At 41.2% G+C, this 16878-nt stretch overlaps 1 protein-coding gene across 7 annotated transcripts in view; it reads left to right on the top strand.

Moving 5' to 3' along the window:
- atp10d (ATPase phospholipid transporting 10D) overlaps nt 1–15581 on the top strand; it is a 199630-nt gene extending 184049 nt beyond the window's left edge. For all 7 annotated transcript variants that reach the window (XM_069924729.1, XM_069924731.1, XM_069924732.1 and 4 more), the window contains 3 exons: nt 10238–10342; nt 10598–10785; nt 12459–15581. In XM_069924729.1, the coding sequence (XP_069780830.1) occupies nt 10238–10342; nt 10598–10785; nt 12459–12675 (510 nt within the window). In that variant the 3' untranslated portion in view covers nt 12676–15581. The remainder of the gene's footprint in view (nt 1–10237; nt 10343–10597; nt 10786–12458) is intronic.
- The last annotated feature ends 1297 nt before the right edge of the window (nt 15582–16878 follow it).

The following is a 16878-nucleotide window of genomic DNA, read 5'->3' as shown; positions in this document are numbered from 1 at the left end:
AGACAGCCCTCTGCACACGACCTGTGGGTTCTTGACCCTCAAGTCACACCTCCACCACTATTCGCGAATCTCACCCCTGACTACAAGCCAGTGGCCACCAGGAGCAGGCAATGCTGTGCTACAGACAGAGCGTTCATCAAGACAGAGGTTCAGTGTTTGTTGGCTGAAGGCATAATCAAGGCCAGCAATAGAACCTGGAGGGCCCAGGTGATTCGGGACGAAGTACAGGATGGTCATAGACTATAGCCGTACCATCAAACAGTACACGCAGCTTGACACATACCCCCTCCCCCTCATATCCGATATGGTTAACCAGATTGCACAATGTCAGGTATTCTCCATGATCGACTTCAAGTCAGCATATCGCCAGCTCCTGGTCTGCCCGGAGGACCATCAGTATACTGCATTCTCTACCACGTCCTCAGAGTCCCCTTCGGCGTCACCATTGGAGTCTCCATTTTCCAGCAGGAGATGGACCACTATAAAGTGAAAGCCACTTTTCCGTACCTCGACAATGTGACCATCTGTGGTCACAATGTGCAGGACCATGATGCCAAGCTTCAAAAATTCCTCTGGGTCGCGAAGCTCCTGAACCTGAACACACAAGGAAAAATGTGTGTTCCAAACAACCTGACTAACCATTCTTGGCTGTGAAAATGGCATAATTGGCCCTGACCCCGACCGTATGCACCCTCTACTGGAGCTGCCCCTCTCCCACACCCTCAAAGCCCTGAAGAGATGCCTGGATTTCTTCTCATACTAAGCTCAGTGGGTCCCCATCTACACAGACAAGACTCGCCCATTAGTAAAAGCCACTTCCTTTCCGCTGTCAGCAGAGGCCCGCACAGCCTTCGGCTGTATCAAGGATGGCATCACCAAGGCTATAGATGAGTTCATGCCTTTACTTGTAGAGAGTGATGTGTCCTACTTTGCCCTATCTGCCACATTCAACCGGTAAGATCCGTTACCTTCTTCTCACGCGCCCTCCAAGGCCCTGAAATCTGAGATTCCTTAGTCAAAAAGGAGGCCCAGGTCATCATGGAGGAAGTATGACAGTAGAGGCACTACCTCGCTGGCAAACGTTTCACCCTCCTCACAGGCCAGCGGGCAGTCGACTTTGTGTTCAATAATAAGCAGAGGAGCAAAATCAAGAGTGATAAAATCATCAGGTGGAGAATCGAACAGTCCACCTTGTAAAAGTTAAAACCTTGTGTTTTGGATTTTTGTTAATTTTGTGCCTATACCTTTAAGGAAAATTGTTGTTTGTAGTGTTACCATAGTTACTTATCATTATGAAAATCTCAATGCGAAGTTACGTAAAATGTTTATTTGTTATATCAACAAATTAAAGCTACTTACAGCTGTAACTATGAAGTTTGAATTAATAAGATGGTAATTTGGAATATCGACGCTTATTTTTCTGTGACGATGACATGTTTTGAAATTGGAAAATATTATATAACCATATAACCACTACAGCACAGAACAGGCCAGTTCGGCCCTACTAGTCCATGCCGTAACAAATCCCCACCCTCCTAGTCCCACTGACCAGCACCCGGTCCATACCCATCCAGTCCTCTCCTCTCCATGTAACTATCCAGTCTATCCTTAAATGTAACCAATGATCCCGCCTCGACCACGTCTGCCGGAAGCTCATTCCACATCCCTACCACCCTTTGCGTAAAGAAATTTCCCCTCATGTTCCCCTTATAATTTTCCCCCTTCAATCTTAAACCATGCCCTCTAGTTTGAATCTCCCCCTTTCTTAATTGAAAAAGCCTATCCACATTTACTCTGTCTGTCCCTTTTAAAATCTTAAATACCTCTATCAAGTCCCCCCTCAATTTTCTACGCTCCAGAGAAAAAAGCCCCAGTCTGCACAACCTTTCCCTGTAACTCAAACCTTGAAATCCTGTCAAAATTCTTGTGAACCTTCCCTGTACTCTCTCTATTTTGTTTATATCTTTCCTATAATTTGGTGACCAAAACTGTACACAGTACTCCAAATTTGACCTCACCAATGCCTTGTACAATTTCATCATATCCTCCCTACTCTTGAATTCAATACTCCGATTTATGAAGGCCAACATTCCAAATGCCTTCTTCACCACACCATCTACCTGAGTATCAGCCTTGAGGGTACTATTTACCATCACTCCTAAATCCCTTTGTTGCTCTGCACATCTCAATAGCCTACCATTTAACGCATATGACCTATTTAGATTTGTCTTTCCAAAATGTAACACCTCACACTTATCTGTATTAAATTTCATCAACCATTTCTCAGCCCACACTTCCAGCCTTCCTAAATCACCTTTTACCTACGGTAATCTTCCTCACTGTCCACAACACCACCAATCTTTGTATCATCCGCAAACTTGCTTATCCAATTCTCCACCCCTACTTCCAGATCGTTAATATGTATAACAAACAATAGTGGACCCAGGACTGATCCCTGAGGATCTCCACTAGTCACCGGCCTCCAATTGGACAAACAATTTTCTACCACTACTCTCTGACACCTCCCATCCAACCATTGCTGAATCCATTTCACTACCTCCTTATTTATACCTAATGCCTCCACCTTTTTTCCTAACCTCCTGTGGGGAACTTTGTCAAAAGCTTTACTAAAGTCTAAATAGACAACATCCATAGCTTTCCCTTCATCAACCTTTTTTGTAACCCCCTTGAAAAACTCAATCAGGTTTGTCAAGCATGATCTACCCCTGACAAAACCATGCTGATTACTCCCTATCAATCCCTGTACCTTCAAATATTTGTAAATACCATCCCTCAGAACACTTTCCATCAACTTACCCACCACAGATGTCAGACTCACAGGCCTATAATTCCCAGGTTTAAATTTGGACCCTTTCTTAAACAGCGGAACCACATGCGCCACCCTCCAATCCTTTGGCACTACCCCCGTGACCAGTGACATCCTAAATATCTCTGTTAATGGCCCCACTATCTGTCCACAAGCCTCCCTGAGTGTCCTTCGGAATATTTTGTCCGGTCCTGGAAATTTATCCACCTTTATCTTTTTCAACACAGCCATCACTTCCTCCTCAGTTATCCTTATATGCTTCATGACCTCCCCACTATTTTTCTTTACTTCAACTGGTTCAATATTTTTTTCCCTAGTGAATACCGAGGCAAAGAAATCATTCAAAATTTCCTTCATTTCCTCTGACTTCTCACTCAGCCTACCCTCGCTATCTACAAGGAGTCCAATTTTATCCCTCACTTATCTTTTACTTTTAATGTACCTATAGAAACCCTTTGGATTTATTTTTACTCTGTCTGCCAAAGCCTCTTTGTGCCTTTTTTTGTCCTTTCTAATTTCTTTCTTAAGATTCCTTCTACACTCCTTGTAGTCCTCCTTCAAAGTCTCAGCTCCCTGCTCTTTATACCTCTTGTACACCTCCCTTTTTCTCCTAACCAAATTTCTAATATTCCTCGAAAACCAAGCCTCCCTATGACTTCCAGCCTTTCCTTTGATCCTCACTGGGATAGATCTACTCTGTACCCGCAAAATTTCTTTTTTGAATATCCTCCATTTTTCATTTACATCCTTACCTGAAAATATCCTGTCCCACTCAATACTCCCCTAATCCCTTCTTATTTCTTCGAAATTTGCTCTTCTCCAATCCAGAACCTCAACTTTAGGCTCCTCCTTGCTCTTCCCTAAAATTACCCGAAAACTAACAGAGTTATGATCACTAGACCCAATTTGTTCTCCAACATTAATGTCCGATACCTGACCTAGCTCATTCCCTAACAGGAGATCTAGTATTACACCGTCCCGAGTAGGTTCTTCTACTAATTGATTTAGAAAACAATATTGAACACATTTAACGAACTCTAGCCCATCCAGCCCTCTAACTGTATGGGTATCCCAATCAATGTGAGGGAAGTTAAAATCTCCTATGATCACTACCTTATGATTCTCACACATATACATTATCTCCCTACAATTCTGTTCCTCTAATTTTCTTGGCCCATTTGGTGGTCTGTAATACACCCCTATTAGCACCCTCGTGCCTCCTTCACCCCTCAATTCCTCCCAAACAGCCTCACTGGACGATCCCTCCAGACCATCCTGCCACCTCACGGCAGTAATGCCCTCCTTAACAAGCAGAGCAACTCCTCCCCCTTTTTTACCCCCTGCTCTATCACATCTAAAACAAATGTATCCTGGAATATTAAGTTGCCAGTCCTGGCCCTCCTGTAGCCAGGTCTCACTAATTGCCGCAATATCATGACCCCAAGTATCTGTCCATGCTTTAAGCTCATCTACCTTGTTCACTATGCTTCTTGCATTAAAATATATGCATTTCAGAGAATGAGCCTCACCTATATTCTCTTTTCTACCTTTTACCCTAATCTTCATCCTACCTTTGTTATCGTTATTATTCCTATCTAGGTGGCCATGCTCCCTTGACACTGCTCTCACACTCTATTCCCCACCCCCCTGCCAAACTAATTTAAACCTTCCCCCACAGCTCTAGCAAATCTGCTTGCCAGCACATTGGTCCCCCTCCAGTTCAAGTGGAGTCCGTCCCTTTTGTACAGGTCCGACCTTCCCCAGAAGAGATCTCAATGATCCAGAAATCTTATCCCTTGCCCCCTGCACCATCTTTTTAGCCACTCATTCATCCTCCACATCTTCCTATTTCTACCCTCACTAGCGCGTGGCACCAGCAGCAATCCAGAGATTACTACCTTAGAGGTCCTGTTTTTTAACTTCCTACCTAATTCCACATAATCCTGTTTCAGGACCTCATCCCCACTTCTAACTAAGTCATTGGTCCCCACATGGACCACGACTTCTGGCCGTTCTCCTTCCCCTTGCAGAATGCTATGAACTCGATCAGAAATATCCCTGACCCTGGTACCAGGGAGGCAACAGACCAACCTGGATCCCCGATCTCATCCCACAAACCTTCTATCTGTCCCTCTGACTAATGAGTCCCCAACTACAAGTATCCTGTTCTTATCTCTCCTTCCCTTCTGAACCTCGGGGGCAGCCCCTGTGCCAGAGACCTGACCCCCACGACTCGTCCCTGGTAGGCTGTTCCCCCCAGCAGTATCCAATGCAGAATACATATTGCTGAGTGGCACTTCCACAGGGGTACTCTGCACAGGCACTCTCCCTCCTTTCCTTACAGTCACCCAATTCCCTGACTCCTGCCTTCTAGGGGTGACTGTCTCCCTGTAACTCTTCTCTATCACTGCCTCTGCTTCCCTTATGATCCTCAGTTCATTCAATTGCAGCTCAAGCTCCCTAACACGGTCACTCATTATATGCAATTGGATACACCTTTTGCAGGTGTAGTCATCAGAAACAGCTGTGGTGTCTCTGACTTCCCTCTTCCCACAACTGGAGCACTTAACTACCCCAGCTGACTCCATTTCCTCCTTTCTTACTATATGTTATTTCAAAGATACCTTTCCACACAAGGAGCTCCTTCTTAGCCCCTGCTCACCGAAGTCCCACGAGCCAAAGTCCCAAGTCCCCACTCCTTCACTGGGCCACTCACTCACTGAGCTGCTCCTCGCTGGCCGCTCCCTGCCTTTCTACTCCTTTTATTAGCCCTTACCAATTAACCCCAATTAACTCCTCTCACACGACACCAGACGCTGACTCACTGCCTCCTCCGACCCCGAGTCCGACCTTTCTAAGACCGAGCCCCGGTAAGTCCAGCTATTTATGCTACTCACCTCTCTGATGCTGTCTCCTGACTCCTCTTGGAAAATGTCATCTATACACTTATAATTACGATATCCTATACCGGCCTGGCAAACTTAACGAGTCCTCAGACACCCTATCCCATGGGACTTTTGCCAGTGTCCAAATGGGCAAATTGCAGACCCTCCACAACAACCTCTGCAAACCCAGTGTGACTAGGTTCTTCCATTTTGTTAAAGCACAGAACCTACCATTCTTCCTTGAGGAAGTCAGAACAATGACCAAAATCGCACTTGATAAAAGCTATTCGCCCCTTTGAGCACCTGACCATCAACTTCAATGAGTCTCTCCCTTCCTTGAATCGGAATGTATACTTGCTCACCGTCGTCGATGAGTATTCTTGCTTCCCTTTCACATTCCCCTATCTGAACATGACCACGGCTACAGTCATCAAGGACCTCTGCAATATCTTCACGTTCTTTGCATACCCCTGCTTCAGCCACAGCGACCAGGAGACCTCATTCATGAGCGGTGAGCTGCAGCAGTACTTGTTGGCCAGGGGCATTGCCATGAGAACGACCACCAGCTGCAATCCCAGAGGGAATGGGCAAATAGAAAGTGAGAATGCTACAGTCCGGTAAACCATCTTCCTGGCAATATGGTCATGGGGCCTCCCTGTTTCCCACTGGCAAGAGGATCTCCCAGACAGACTCCACTCTGTCAGGTCACTCTTATGTGTACCCACTAACAATACGCCTCATGAACATATGTTTGCCGTCCCGAGGAAGTCTTCGTCAGGGACTACGCTGCTTGCATGGCTAACTTCCCCAGGACCGATCCTGCTTCTGAAGCATGCCAGGCAATCTAAGTCTGACCTGCTGGTCAAGAGGGTCCTCCTCCACACAAGTCCACAGTACACCTGTGTAGCCTTCCCTGATGGGTACGAGAACACAGTCTCCATCTGGGATTTGGCACCATCGGGTGCTCCTCCAACCACAATCTATCACTAACCGACTCTCCCCCCACTTCCATGTTGGGGGTCGCTGAACCTGCTGCTGACCACACTCCATCCCCAGCAACTATTGTCACCCATGATCCATCAGCTCCACACTCCCTCCTTCCTGAACCTGTCCATTCTCCCGGCGAACTGTAACCGGTGATGACAGAACAGCCACACAAGCTGTGCAGGGCACCTCAATTGTTACCATGTTGTTCGCTGCGGCTGAGGAGACCCCCTGACAGACTTGACCTTGTAAAATATGTATATGTGTATATATTTGCTTTGTTTTTTTTTCTCTCTCACCCCTCCTTAAAAAGGGGTGAATGTGGTAAACCACTGATATACTATGATTGGCTACTGCCAGCTGGACATGCCTCCCGAGACTGATCCTAGCCATTATCCCTTGCATTCTCCCTATGCTTCCTGCCATGATCAGTCGATGAGGTTGTTTGCTTCTCCAGTTTATAATCAATAAAAGCCTATCAGTTTCACAACCTCAGTCTTTTGTGGTAATTTATGGTGCATCATGTATCTTTATCTTTGCTACATTATACAATTGATTCGGTTTGAGACAGTACCTGAGGCTTCATGCTGGGCTGCAGAATATAGGTTTAAATCTGCCTGGTTTCATTGGATTATGAAATGACTCCCTGACTCCATTGTTTTGTTTTTCCAGTCTATCTAATTTTTGGGGGTAAAATTTATTATGAGACAATGAACTCCAGAAAAGTCAATGGAGTGTGAAGGAAAGGGAAGATTGCATGTGGCTGTTGGAAACGTAGGGCTAATGAGTCAGCCGGTCTCACAGCGTCCATAGGAGGTTGAGATATATTACCAACATTTCTTCCTCAAAGTATGAGTACTTCCTCAAAGTACGAGTGTAAAAAGGCAGGTGTCTGAATTAAAGGCTGGGAGAAAGGGAGAAGAATGGGAGGGGAAGGGAGAAGAATACAGACCAATAGCCAAATAGTGTTCATTGGTTATGAAAAGAGGAAAGGTGAGAATTGACTTTGGTGCTGTGAAAGGAGACAGTCAGAGGGACAGAGTTTGAAGGAAGGACAGGGAAGAAGAGGAGTGGGTATGTAATGTAAACCAGAGAAGTCGGTTAATGCCATCCAGTTGGAGGGTGCCCAGACGGAGGATAAGGTGTTGATCCTCCATTTTGCGGGTGGTCTCAGTCTGGCAGTGCATGAGACCATGGTCAGGTATGTCAGCAAGGGAATGGAAATGAGTGGTCACTGGGAGATTCACGCTATTGTGGCAGACAGAGTCGAGATGCTCAACGAAATGATCTTCCAGTCTGCGTCCAGTCTCTCTGATGTAGAGGAGACTACAATGAGAGCAATGAATGCAGTAGGTGACCCCTGCAGATTTACAAGTGAAGTGTTGGTTCACTTGGAAGGACTGTTTGGGCCCCAAATGGTTTGAATATAAAAACAATGTTTGATGATAATTTTTTTTTAAACTTTATTTATTCGTTCAAAAAACAAATAATATATGACATATGCAACAATTAACCATAAACATGAATGTTTTTTTTATATATATAGAAAAAAAAAGAAAAGAACCCCCCCTTCAGCCAACTCTCCTAAGGAGAGCCATAAAGAAAGAAAAAAGAAAGAATATTAAAGAAAAATTAAATATACATATTAAGATCTAATCAATATAAATTGAAATGTAAATATTCTGAATATAACAACCACTTATTAATAAAAAAATTATAATTATCACGTGAAACAAACATAATTTTTTCCATTATTAAACAATATTTCATCTCATTATGTCATCTATTAATATCAATCGTATTTGTAAATGTTTGATGATCCTTGGAAGGGCAGGTAATGACAGAAAAAATAAACATTTTTTCAAAAATAAAATCATAAAAGCTAATATTAAATCAGGATATAAAGTTTGAAAAATGGCCTAAAAAGCTAAATTATTTTTTTCTCTCGTTTGTTTGAGGAAAGTGCCTCCATAGCGCCATCAGGTGGTGGTAATACAGAACCTCATCTGTTTGACAGATTGTCGCGTAACATTGCAAAGACCCATTATGTTACTTTCATAAAGCCATCCAGGCAATAGGAATTTACCATGGCATGCCACAGGACCTAAGAAATTGAATAATTGAAACAGAATAATAATTTTACTTCATCTGTAAAATTTCACTTATTTTTATTTTGTTAGTTTATGCTGCAGATGTTAATGTGAGTTTATTGTTACGTACAAAATGGTTATCCAACTGCACGAAAACCAACAAGGTCAGGTCAGATACAGCAATGAGCTCTCTGAACCCTTCTCCATTAACAATGGCGTGAAGCAAGGCTGCTTTCTCACACCAACCCTCTTTTCAATCGTCTTCAGCATGATGCTGAAACAAGCCATGAAAGACCTCAACAATGAAGACGCTGTTTACATCCGGTACCACACGGATGGCAGTCTCTTCAATCTGAGGCGCCTGCAAAAAAAATTATAATGTATAGATGCACTGAAATTCTTTCTTGCTGAAGCCAAATAGGAATGTAACATACACCAATTATAATACTAAACATTAAATTACCACAATATGCAAATGCAAAAAAAGTTAATAAATATCAAAGGAAAGATAAATATTCACAGTTGCTTTTACTGCAAGAAGAAAAACGTTTCAATAGTAGTAACAACAGATTTTTGGTGGTCTTGAAAGACTTTATGACTAGAGTTAGATTCAAGAGTCTGTAAACTGTTCTTGAACATGAAGATGCTAGACTTCTATGTGAGATATCTGTGTGAGAGGCTGCTATAGAACTACAGCCAGCATAATAAAAGACCCCTTTCACCCTGATCACTATCTCTTCTCGCTCCTTCCCACAGTTAGGGCTTTATGCCTGCTGTGTGGAATAAAGAGGCAAAATGGGATTACAGATACTCCCCGACTTACAACCTATGCAACTTGCATCCATCCACACATATGACCAAATTTTCTTTACAGATATATTTAAGAAAAAATATAAAAGTTACACAGATTATGTTGTATTTGACAAGCTATAACAGGGATACAGAGCTTGTAAGAGCCAAAATGTGCCTACTTACCTTGTTAGTCGACATCCGGGGGACCGTAGGCTGGGCGCAGCCATCATGGTTCCCTTGCACATGCGCGAGTCTTCAGTTGGCACATATGAATGGTAGGTTGGCATATTGGAGTTCGGTTGGCACATGGTGTGAGAATTAAGGGCACGAATTCAATATGGTTAGGGCGCTTAACTCTCACGCATGTGCCAACCGAACTGCATTACACGAACTTACCGCACATGCCCCAACCAAAGACTAGCACATGCACACAGGAACCAAGATGGCTGTGCCCACCCTATGGACCCCAGGACACTAACAACTTAAATTTGCAATTCTTCATTCGAAAATGGAACCGGTCATCCAGAATGGAACCCAGATGTATGTCAGGGTGTACCTGTATTCTCTTGAGTTCAAGTTAACCTGATGGCCCAAATGGCCTCCTTGTGAGTAAACCACAAATATAAGACAAATTCTATTGAAAAATCATTATTTTTCAGGTTTATTCTGACTCAGATGTGGATATCTACACATTTGGAACCCCAATAAATACTTCAATGTTATGCATAATATTCTTGCATTTAATAATAGAAGGCAAGACTTGGGTAAGTAGGATGGAACTTTCTGTATTTCACAGTTGGATTTATTCCTGCTCTTTCTAATTGCAGCTTTATATACAATTAGTAACATCTACTAAGGAGTTTAGATATTCCTCATAAAGTACTAATTTTTGAATCCCTACTCCAGATATTAAAGATAAACAACGTACGTTGAGACGAAACTGCCTGAATGATATAACCAAACAATACAGAAATAAATCAAACACCAGTTAATATGTTAATGGTTTATTTCTATTTCAGACCTGGATTCATTGGGTTTTCATGCTAGGCAGTGTTCTGCTTTATTTTGTGTTTGCACTGATCTACGGAGGAACTTGTGTAAACTGCAACCCTCCATCAAATCCATATTGGATTATGGAACATCAACTGAAACAACCACTCTTCTACTTGGTTTGTGCCTTTGCCACACTGATAGCTTTGCTCCCCAGGTAATATATTTCTTTCTGTTTTTTATATATATAAAACCTAAGAAAAAGCTCTTTGTTAAGATGCAAGAACACCACTGAAATTTTAATCTTAAGTTCACCAGCCGCATTAGCCTTGAAAGCACAAGAATGCTTTGAACGATTGTAGGGTAACTAGCCCAGCTTTTGTGCTGACTCAACAGAATTGTTGGAGATGGATTTATGGAAAGCAGAATGAAAGATCTTATTCAGGAGTCTACAGGTAATAAAAGTGTGGAAGGAGGTTTCCAGCTGCTCATTAAAAGCTAAGAGAAAAGTGATGTTCAAGTGAAAATGACCAGGCTAGTAAAATTTCAGATCGTCGGTGGAAAGGGATGAAGTCAGTAACTGGGGAGCAGTATTTGGCCTGGGATCAAATCAATGGCAGTATTTTGTTAGGGAAAATTTCTACTCAATCAGTGTTAGAAATTTAAAGACCGAGGAGAGATTGAAAGAGATAAAGTTGAATATCAGCATTAATGTTGAAACCAAAACAATGTAAAACAGAAGATATTACTAGGTTGGATGGCCAAAGATAGGGTGGGTTGGTGCTGGCACAGGTGAGATGTGTAAAAGTTAAGTTACTAGACCAACAATCAGAGGGATGAATTCCAATCCCACCATTCTGGGAAAATAAAATAATAAAAGACTATCTCTGAACAGTACATATGAAACAATCAGATTGCTGAAAGCCCTTATCTGATTCATTAATATCTTTCTGCGAAGGAAATTTTCCAGCCTAAATGTTTTTCCATATACAGTATGTGATCCCAGGCCCATCAATGTGGTTTGACTCTTATTAACTCCTCATGTTTAGAAATAGACAATAAATTCATCCAGGTTTAGAGAGAAAGTGTCTATTGAATGCAATGTAACCTCCCAATCAAATCTGCCATGAAAATTCATGTTCACTTTCTCTTATTAATCCCAGAAGTAATTAGATCTCAGAATAACAGTCTGCAACACTTCACCCAGTTGCACCAGCATTTTGCAATGATGAGGCATCAAGTAGAAAATCAATTCAACCCTTGTAGAATGGAAACATTACAGAAGGAACTTGTGTTTCCTAATGACAAGCTCAAAATGTGTTGACAAGGGTTAGGAGTGGTTAGTCTGGTCTGGGTTGGTGTGGACCAGATAATGTGGGAGGATGTGAAATATCTGATTGCTCTTGCTGTGTCTTTAAAATAATCAAAAGCGGTGAGTGGGTGGGTGGGTGGGGGAATGGAATGATGGTCACCCAATGCCTTTCTAATGGAGCAAACCTGGATGGTGACCAGAGGATTCAGAGTTTGTTGATGTGCTGGTCAGTACTGACAGAGATTGTGGAGAAAGGGGTTGTATCCAGGTTAGTTCCCACTTTCTATTACCTGTTGATTTCCCCAAGTGGATTTAAAACAGAAAGTCTGTGCAAGTTAAAGCATGCAACCTTCCTGAGAGTAGATTGTTGATATTAAAACCAGAAGTGAGGAGAGTGATTGGAGATGAGTTGCACTCCTGGTTTTGACCATTGATATTTCAAGTTTCTTACTTTATCCCAAAATGTATTTGTTCTGGGTGTTAAAATAACAAACCCTCCTTCCCTTGGGTTCATCATGTTTATATTAATCAAATTTAATAAACTGTAATACAAAATAGTTGTTGGCTTTTTTTTTCAGGTACTTTTATCGGGTTTTCCAGGGGACAGTATTCCCATCTCCACTGCTCAAAGCTCGTCAGTTGGACAAACTCAACACAAGGAGACAATCCAGGAGTGCAGAATGTCCACCCAATCTATGCAGCACCCATTGTCCTGAGCACCACCAGCCAGTCTGTGCAGCCCCCATTGTAAAGGTCCTGAGCAGCAACAGCCAGTCTGTGCAGGTCCCATTGTAGGGATCCTGATCGCAACCAGCTCTGTAGGCAACGCAGTCGTTTAAAGAAAGAAGCTGCTTAGAGTTGATTTCTTTATCTGAAGTCTCAGGAACCACTATGTAAATCTCTGTGCCATCTGTCATTCCACTGAATGAGCTATCATAAGAAATTTGAAATGTGTTTAGCCAGAGACTGAATATTTTATTTAAACTGACAAATTGGATGCATCCATGACTTCAGATGGGAGTAATCAAGCAGCTGCTGTACAATCTAAAAAAAAAGACCTCCACTTTGATCTGAGGTGAGAATGAGGAGTTATCTGAATTCCTATTATCTATGTGCTTGCATTATTCACTGGAAACAGATGGGTTTAAAACTATTTGTACATCTCCTCTATAGAGAAAGGAGTAAATTATTTTGTCAGTATTTGCTCTCTAGTTTTTTTTCTGAAGGGCAGTCTCTGGAATATTACTCCCTGCTGTAAGAAATAGAGTGCCCCATAGAATCCAGGTCAAACTCAAGGGGCAAGCTCCTGATGTCAATCATGTCACTCAGGGCAGTAGCACTATGGAGTGTAGGGCTTTCCCACAGAAGAAAGAACATTTCATCAGCTCCATTTAGCCATCCAGTCACCAATGATTCAAAAGAACAAATAGTGTGAGGTGATCTTGTGTAAAATTATTGATTTTCTTTGAAATTCAGAGAGTGTTTGTGTATTCTTAGCTATTTTTACATCAAACAGCATAGCTTCTTACCCTTTGGACTCTGGCCATTTTTAAACTTTCATAATATACTGTATACTCTGGACTGGATCCATGTGTAAACTACAGTACAAACACCAGTACGAGCCAGCTGGTGGTTGGGTGTAAAACCAGCCCCAGGAAACAGGGACATGGAGTAGATGAACTTATTGGTAATCCCTGAAAACTGGGAAACAGGGTCCAAAACGTCAAAGCCAAATTAGAGCTACTTAATGAATCCAATGTAAGACAAATGATGGTCCATTTATGTTGGGAATGTGCCAAGAATTGTTTACAGGTCTTTTTCTGGTCTGTCAAACAAATCAAATCCTCTAGTTGAAATTAAATGAGCCCCTATATCCTGAACTTTCCTGAAAATTGATTCCATTATTTTCATAATTCAAATTTAACACAGAATTTTAATGAAACTTGAGCAAGTGTTTCATACCAATTTTGATGCCTAAATTTCCTCTATCTTTTATATTTTTGCTGATGTCTATTGCCTATTTAAATTGTTCAATCTATGTTAAATATTTATACCAATTCAACAAAATGTAAGAATTCTTTTGATCCTAAGTTAATATTCTAGTGTCATCTTCCAATTATGTTTTAACATATTTTATTATTTTTCACTGGAATAGAATTAAGTATTTTGTACATCATCAAATGCCTTTACAGCACCAGTGATCAGGACTGAGATTTGAATCCAATGCTGTCTGTAAGGAGTTTGTATGTTCTCCCCGAATCTACGTGGATTTTCCCCAGGGGCTCAGGTTTCCTCCCACCGTTCAAAACGTACCAGAGGTGTAGGTTAATTGGGTGTAAACTGGGTGGCGTGGACTCGTGGGCCAAAATGGCCTGTTACCATGCTGTATGTCTAAAAAAAATGAATGTATATTTAAAAATACAAAATGTGAAATTGTAGTTTTTAAAAGATTAAAACCTAACAGCGACTTGATGGCTTCATACATTAATTTTCATGTAGAAAGGGCTTTCAAGAAGGAATTATTCACTCAGTTGGAAATATTTACTCAGTCCCTGTTTTTAAGATGAATTATACACTCTAGTATTTATTAATGAGATTCTGAGGACATTTATGTGTTAATGTAACTGTAAATTTTTCTGGTCCAATTTTCACATTCATCACTGAAAAACTCAAGTTAAAGCTCTACATGCTGCCACTCAGCAAGAGTACTTGATCTTTTATCATAGAGTTTCCAAACATAGAAAGTTTGGAGACACAATGACCAGCTCCCAATATTTCTGCAAAGGTCACTGCTTCTTGCATTATTGTTCCCAAACCTTGTGAATGGAGTATAGTATTAGAGGGTGTAATGTCAGGAGTTGATTCATAATTTGCATTTCTTGAGATAAACAGTAATTAGTATTATGAAGATACCATGAGAAAGTTGTATCTGCCAAATTCAGTTCAGTTTATCCCATGTTTCCCAATTGGAATCAAATGATATCCCCTTGTTGGAAGTAATTTCTCATTGGTCTATTCAGTAGCTTCACTACCTAATTGTTCCATCCTTTTTCCTTGAGAGAAGTTCTGGCTGATTCTGGTGATGTCAGTGGCGCAATAGAGCTCAGAAAACACATATTTCCCCAAATAAAAGCCAATAACTTGCTGACCATTTTGCTTGTCCATTTGCAAGTGGTTGTTACCAGTTACATTTTGATGTTTGGGGTGCTCTGCTAGTTAGTGCATTTAGATAGGGAACAACCATGACCTTCAAGCAGTCAATCACATCTGTACAGGTCAAACAACTCCAGATGGAGGTGGCAAATTCAACCACATAGAAACAAATTATAGAAGATGGAGTGTATGAATATACTTTAATTGTAATATCCAAGTTTTCACAATGGTATTTCATTTGGCTTTAAATATGTACTTTTGTATCTGAGCATATTGTGCAGTGATATTCCTGAGCACACTGGATGTTTCTGGTGTTTGGGCCGGTAGTCTCCCTGGGACATTCCACCAGGCGGATGATTAGTACTGTTGTAACATGTCTCTATTGCCCAAAGCTTTGCCATTAATCAAGTGATGATTCCATATTTGTGTTATTAATATGGATGTCATTTTCACAAGCCAGTTACTGTCATGTGTACAGTGACCTTAGAGATGGATTGTTTTCATTAAAATATTATTTTTAAAATAAATGTGAAAACTTTTGAATTACACCATGTAGTATTTGCAATGGTTTATCCAAGTTTCTCCATCTTTCTTAAATAGTTTATTGTTAATAACACTGCGGGGGAATTGTATATGTCTGTCATGTTTAATCACAAAACTACACATTTCACTATTCTGACTTCTTCCCTCCCAAACAATAAAAAGGTAGATCTACTGCTCTTTCATGTAAAATGTTCCTTTAAAGGAAATCCAGATATTCCCAATGTCTTTGAGACTTTGGTTCTCATCATATTCCAATCAGGTTTCTTGCCATATATTTTGGTAATATCTATTTACAATACTTCAGATTTTGTAATGTTTAGAATCTGATGAGTTATATTTTCTAAATTTTATTAATATCAAGGATGGAAACAACATATCCAATGCCCATTAAAATAATCCATTGCTAACAGATTGAGAGAGCCTTCCCTATTGCAAACATGGATGGAACTGTTTTCTTCCATCATTATGAGAGGTCATCAGTTTAAGGTGAGTGGAGGAAAGCTTAGGGGAGATGTCAGTTTATTTTTACTCAGAGTGGTGGGTGCCTGGAATGCATTGCCGGTGTGGGGTGGGGTTTGGTGGAGGGACTTTCAAAAGATTCTTAGATAGGCACGTGATGTGAAAAAGAATTGAGGGTTATGGGTATGAGGTAGGGAAACATTAGATTGGTTTACATATGTGGACTGAAGGGCCTGTACTGTTACATTATATACTCTCGAAGGTATTCTTTTGTAAAGGGACATGAATTTGGGGCTTCAACCCAAACTACAACAGTATGGAAAGTTGAAGTAACATAAAATAACAAATCAAAATTAACAATGCATTGCCAATATAATTCCTTCAGGAAATCCTGGAAAATGGGATTTATTAATAAGGAATATTTCTGTGTAATTTGAAGAAACCGATAGCTTGCTCCAGGTTTCTGCTCTCTAAATGCTTAATAGTGGCAGAAATGGGCATTCCTTGATGCTGTTTTTAAACTCTCCCTCCCCCCCCTCCATCTTTGTGCAACAGCATTGCTTTTGCCAGAAAATGGTTTTCCACCTTCAGTCATGAACAGTTTTTCTCCAACTGCAGAGAAGTGTGAGGAAGGACATATATGGTAATTGTAGGGCACTGAGGAGTGTGCTAGAACAGAGGGATCTGAGAACGCAGAAACATAATTCCCTGAAAGTGGTATAACAGGTAGATAGGGCTGTAAAGAGAGCTTTTGGCAAAAATCATATTGAGTATAGGAGTTGGGATGTTATGGAAAAGTTGTATAAAACATTGGTGAGGCTAAATTTGAAGCATTGTGCACAG

This window comes from Narcine bancroftii, chromosome 3 (genome assembly GCF_036971445.1).
Source record: "Narcine bancroftii isolate sNarBan1 chromosome 3, sNarBan1.hap1, whole genome shotgun sequence".
Taxonomy (NCBI): Eukaryota; Metazoa; Chordata; class Chondrichthyes; order Torpediniformes; family Narcinidae; genus Narcine; species Narcine bancroftii.
Note: the sequence above shows the minus strand (reverse complement) of the source record. Positions and strands in the feature narration are given on the sequence as shown.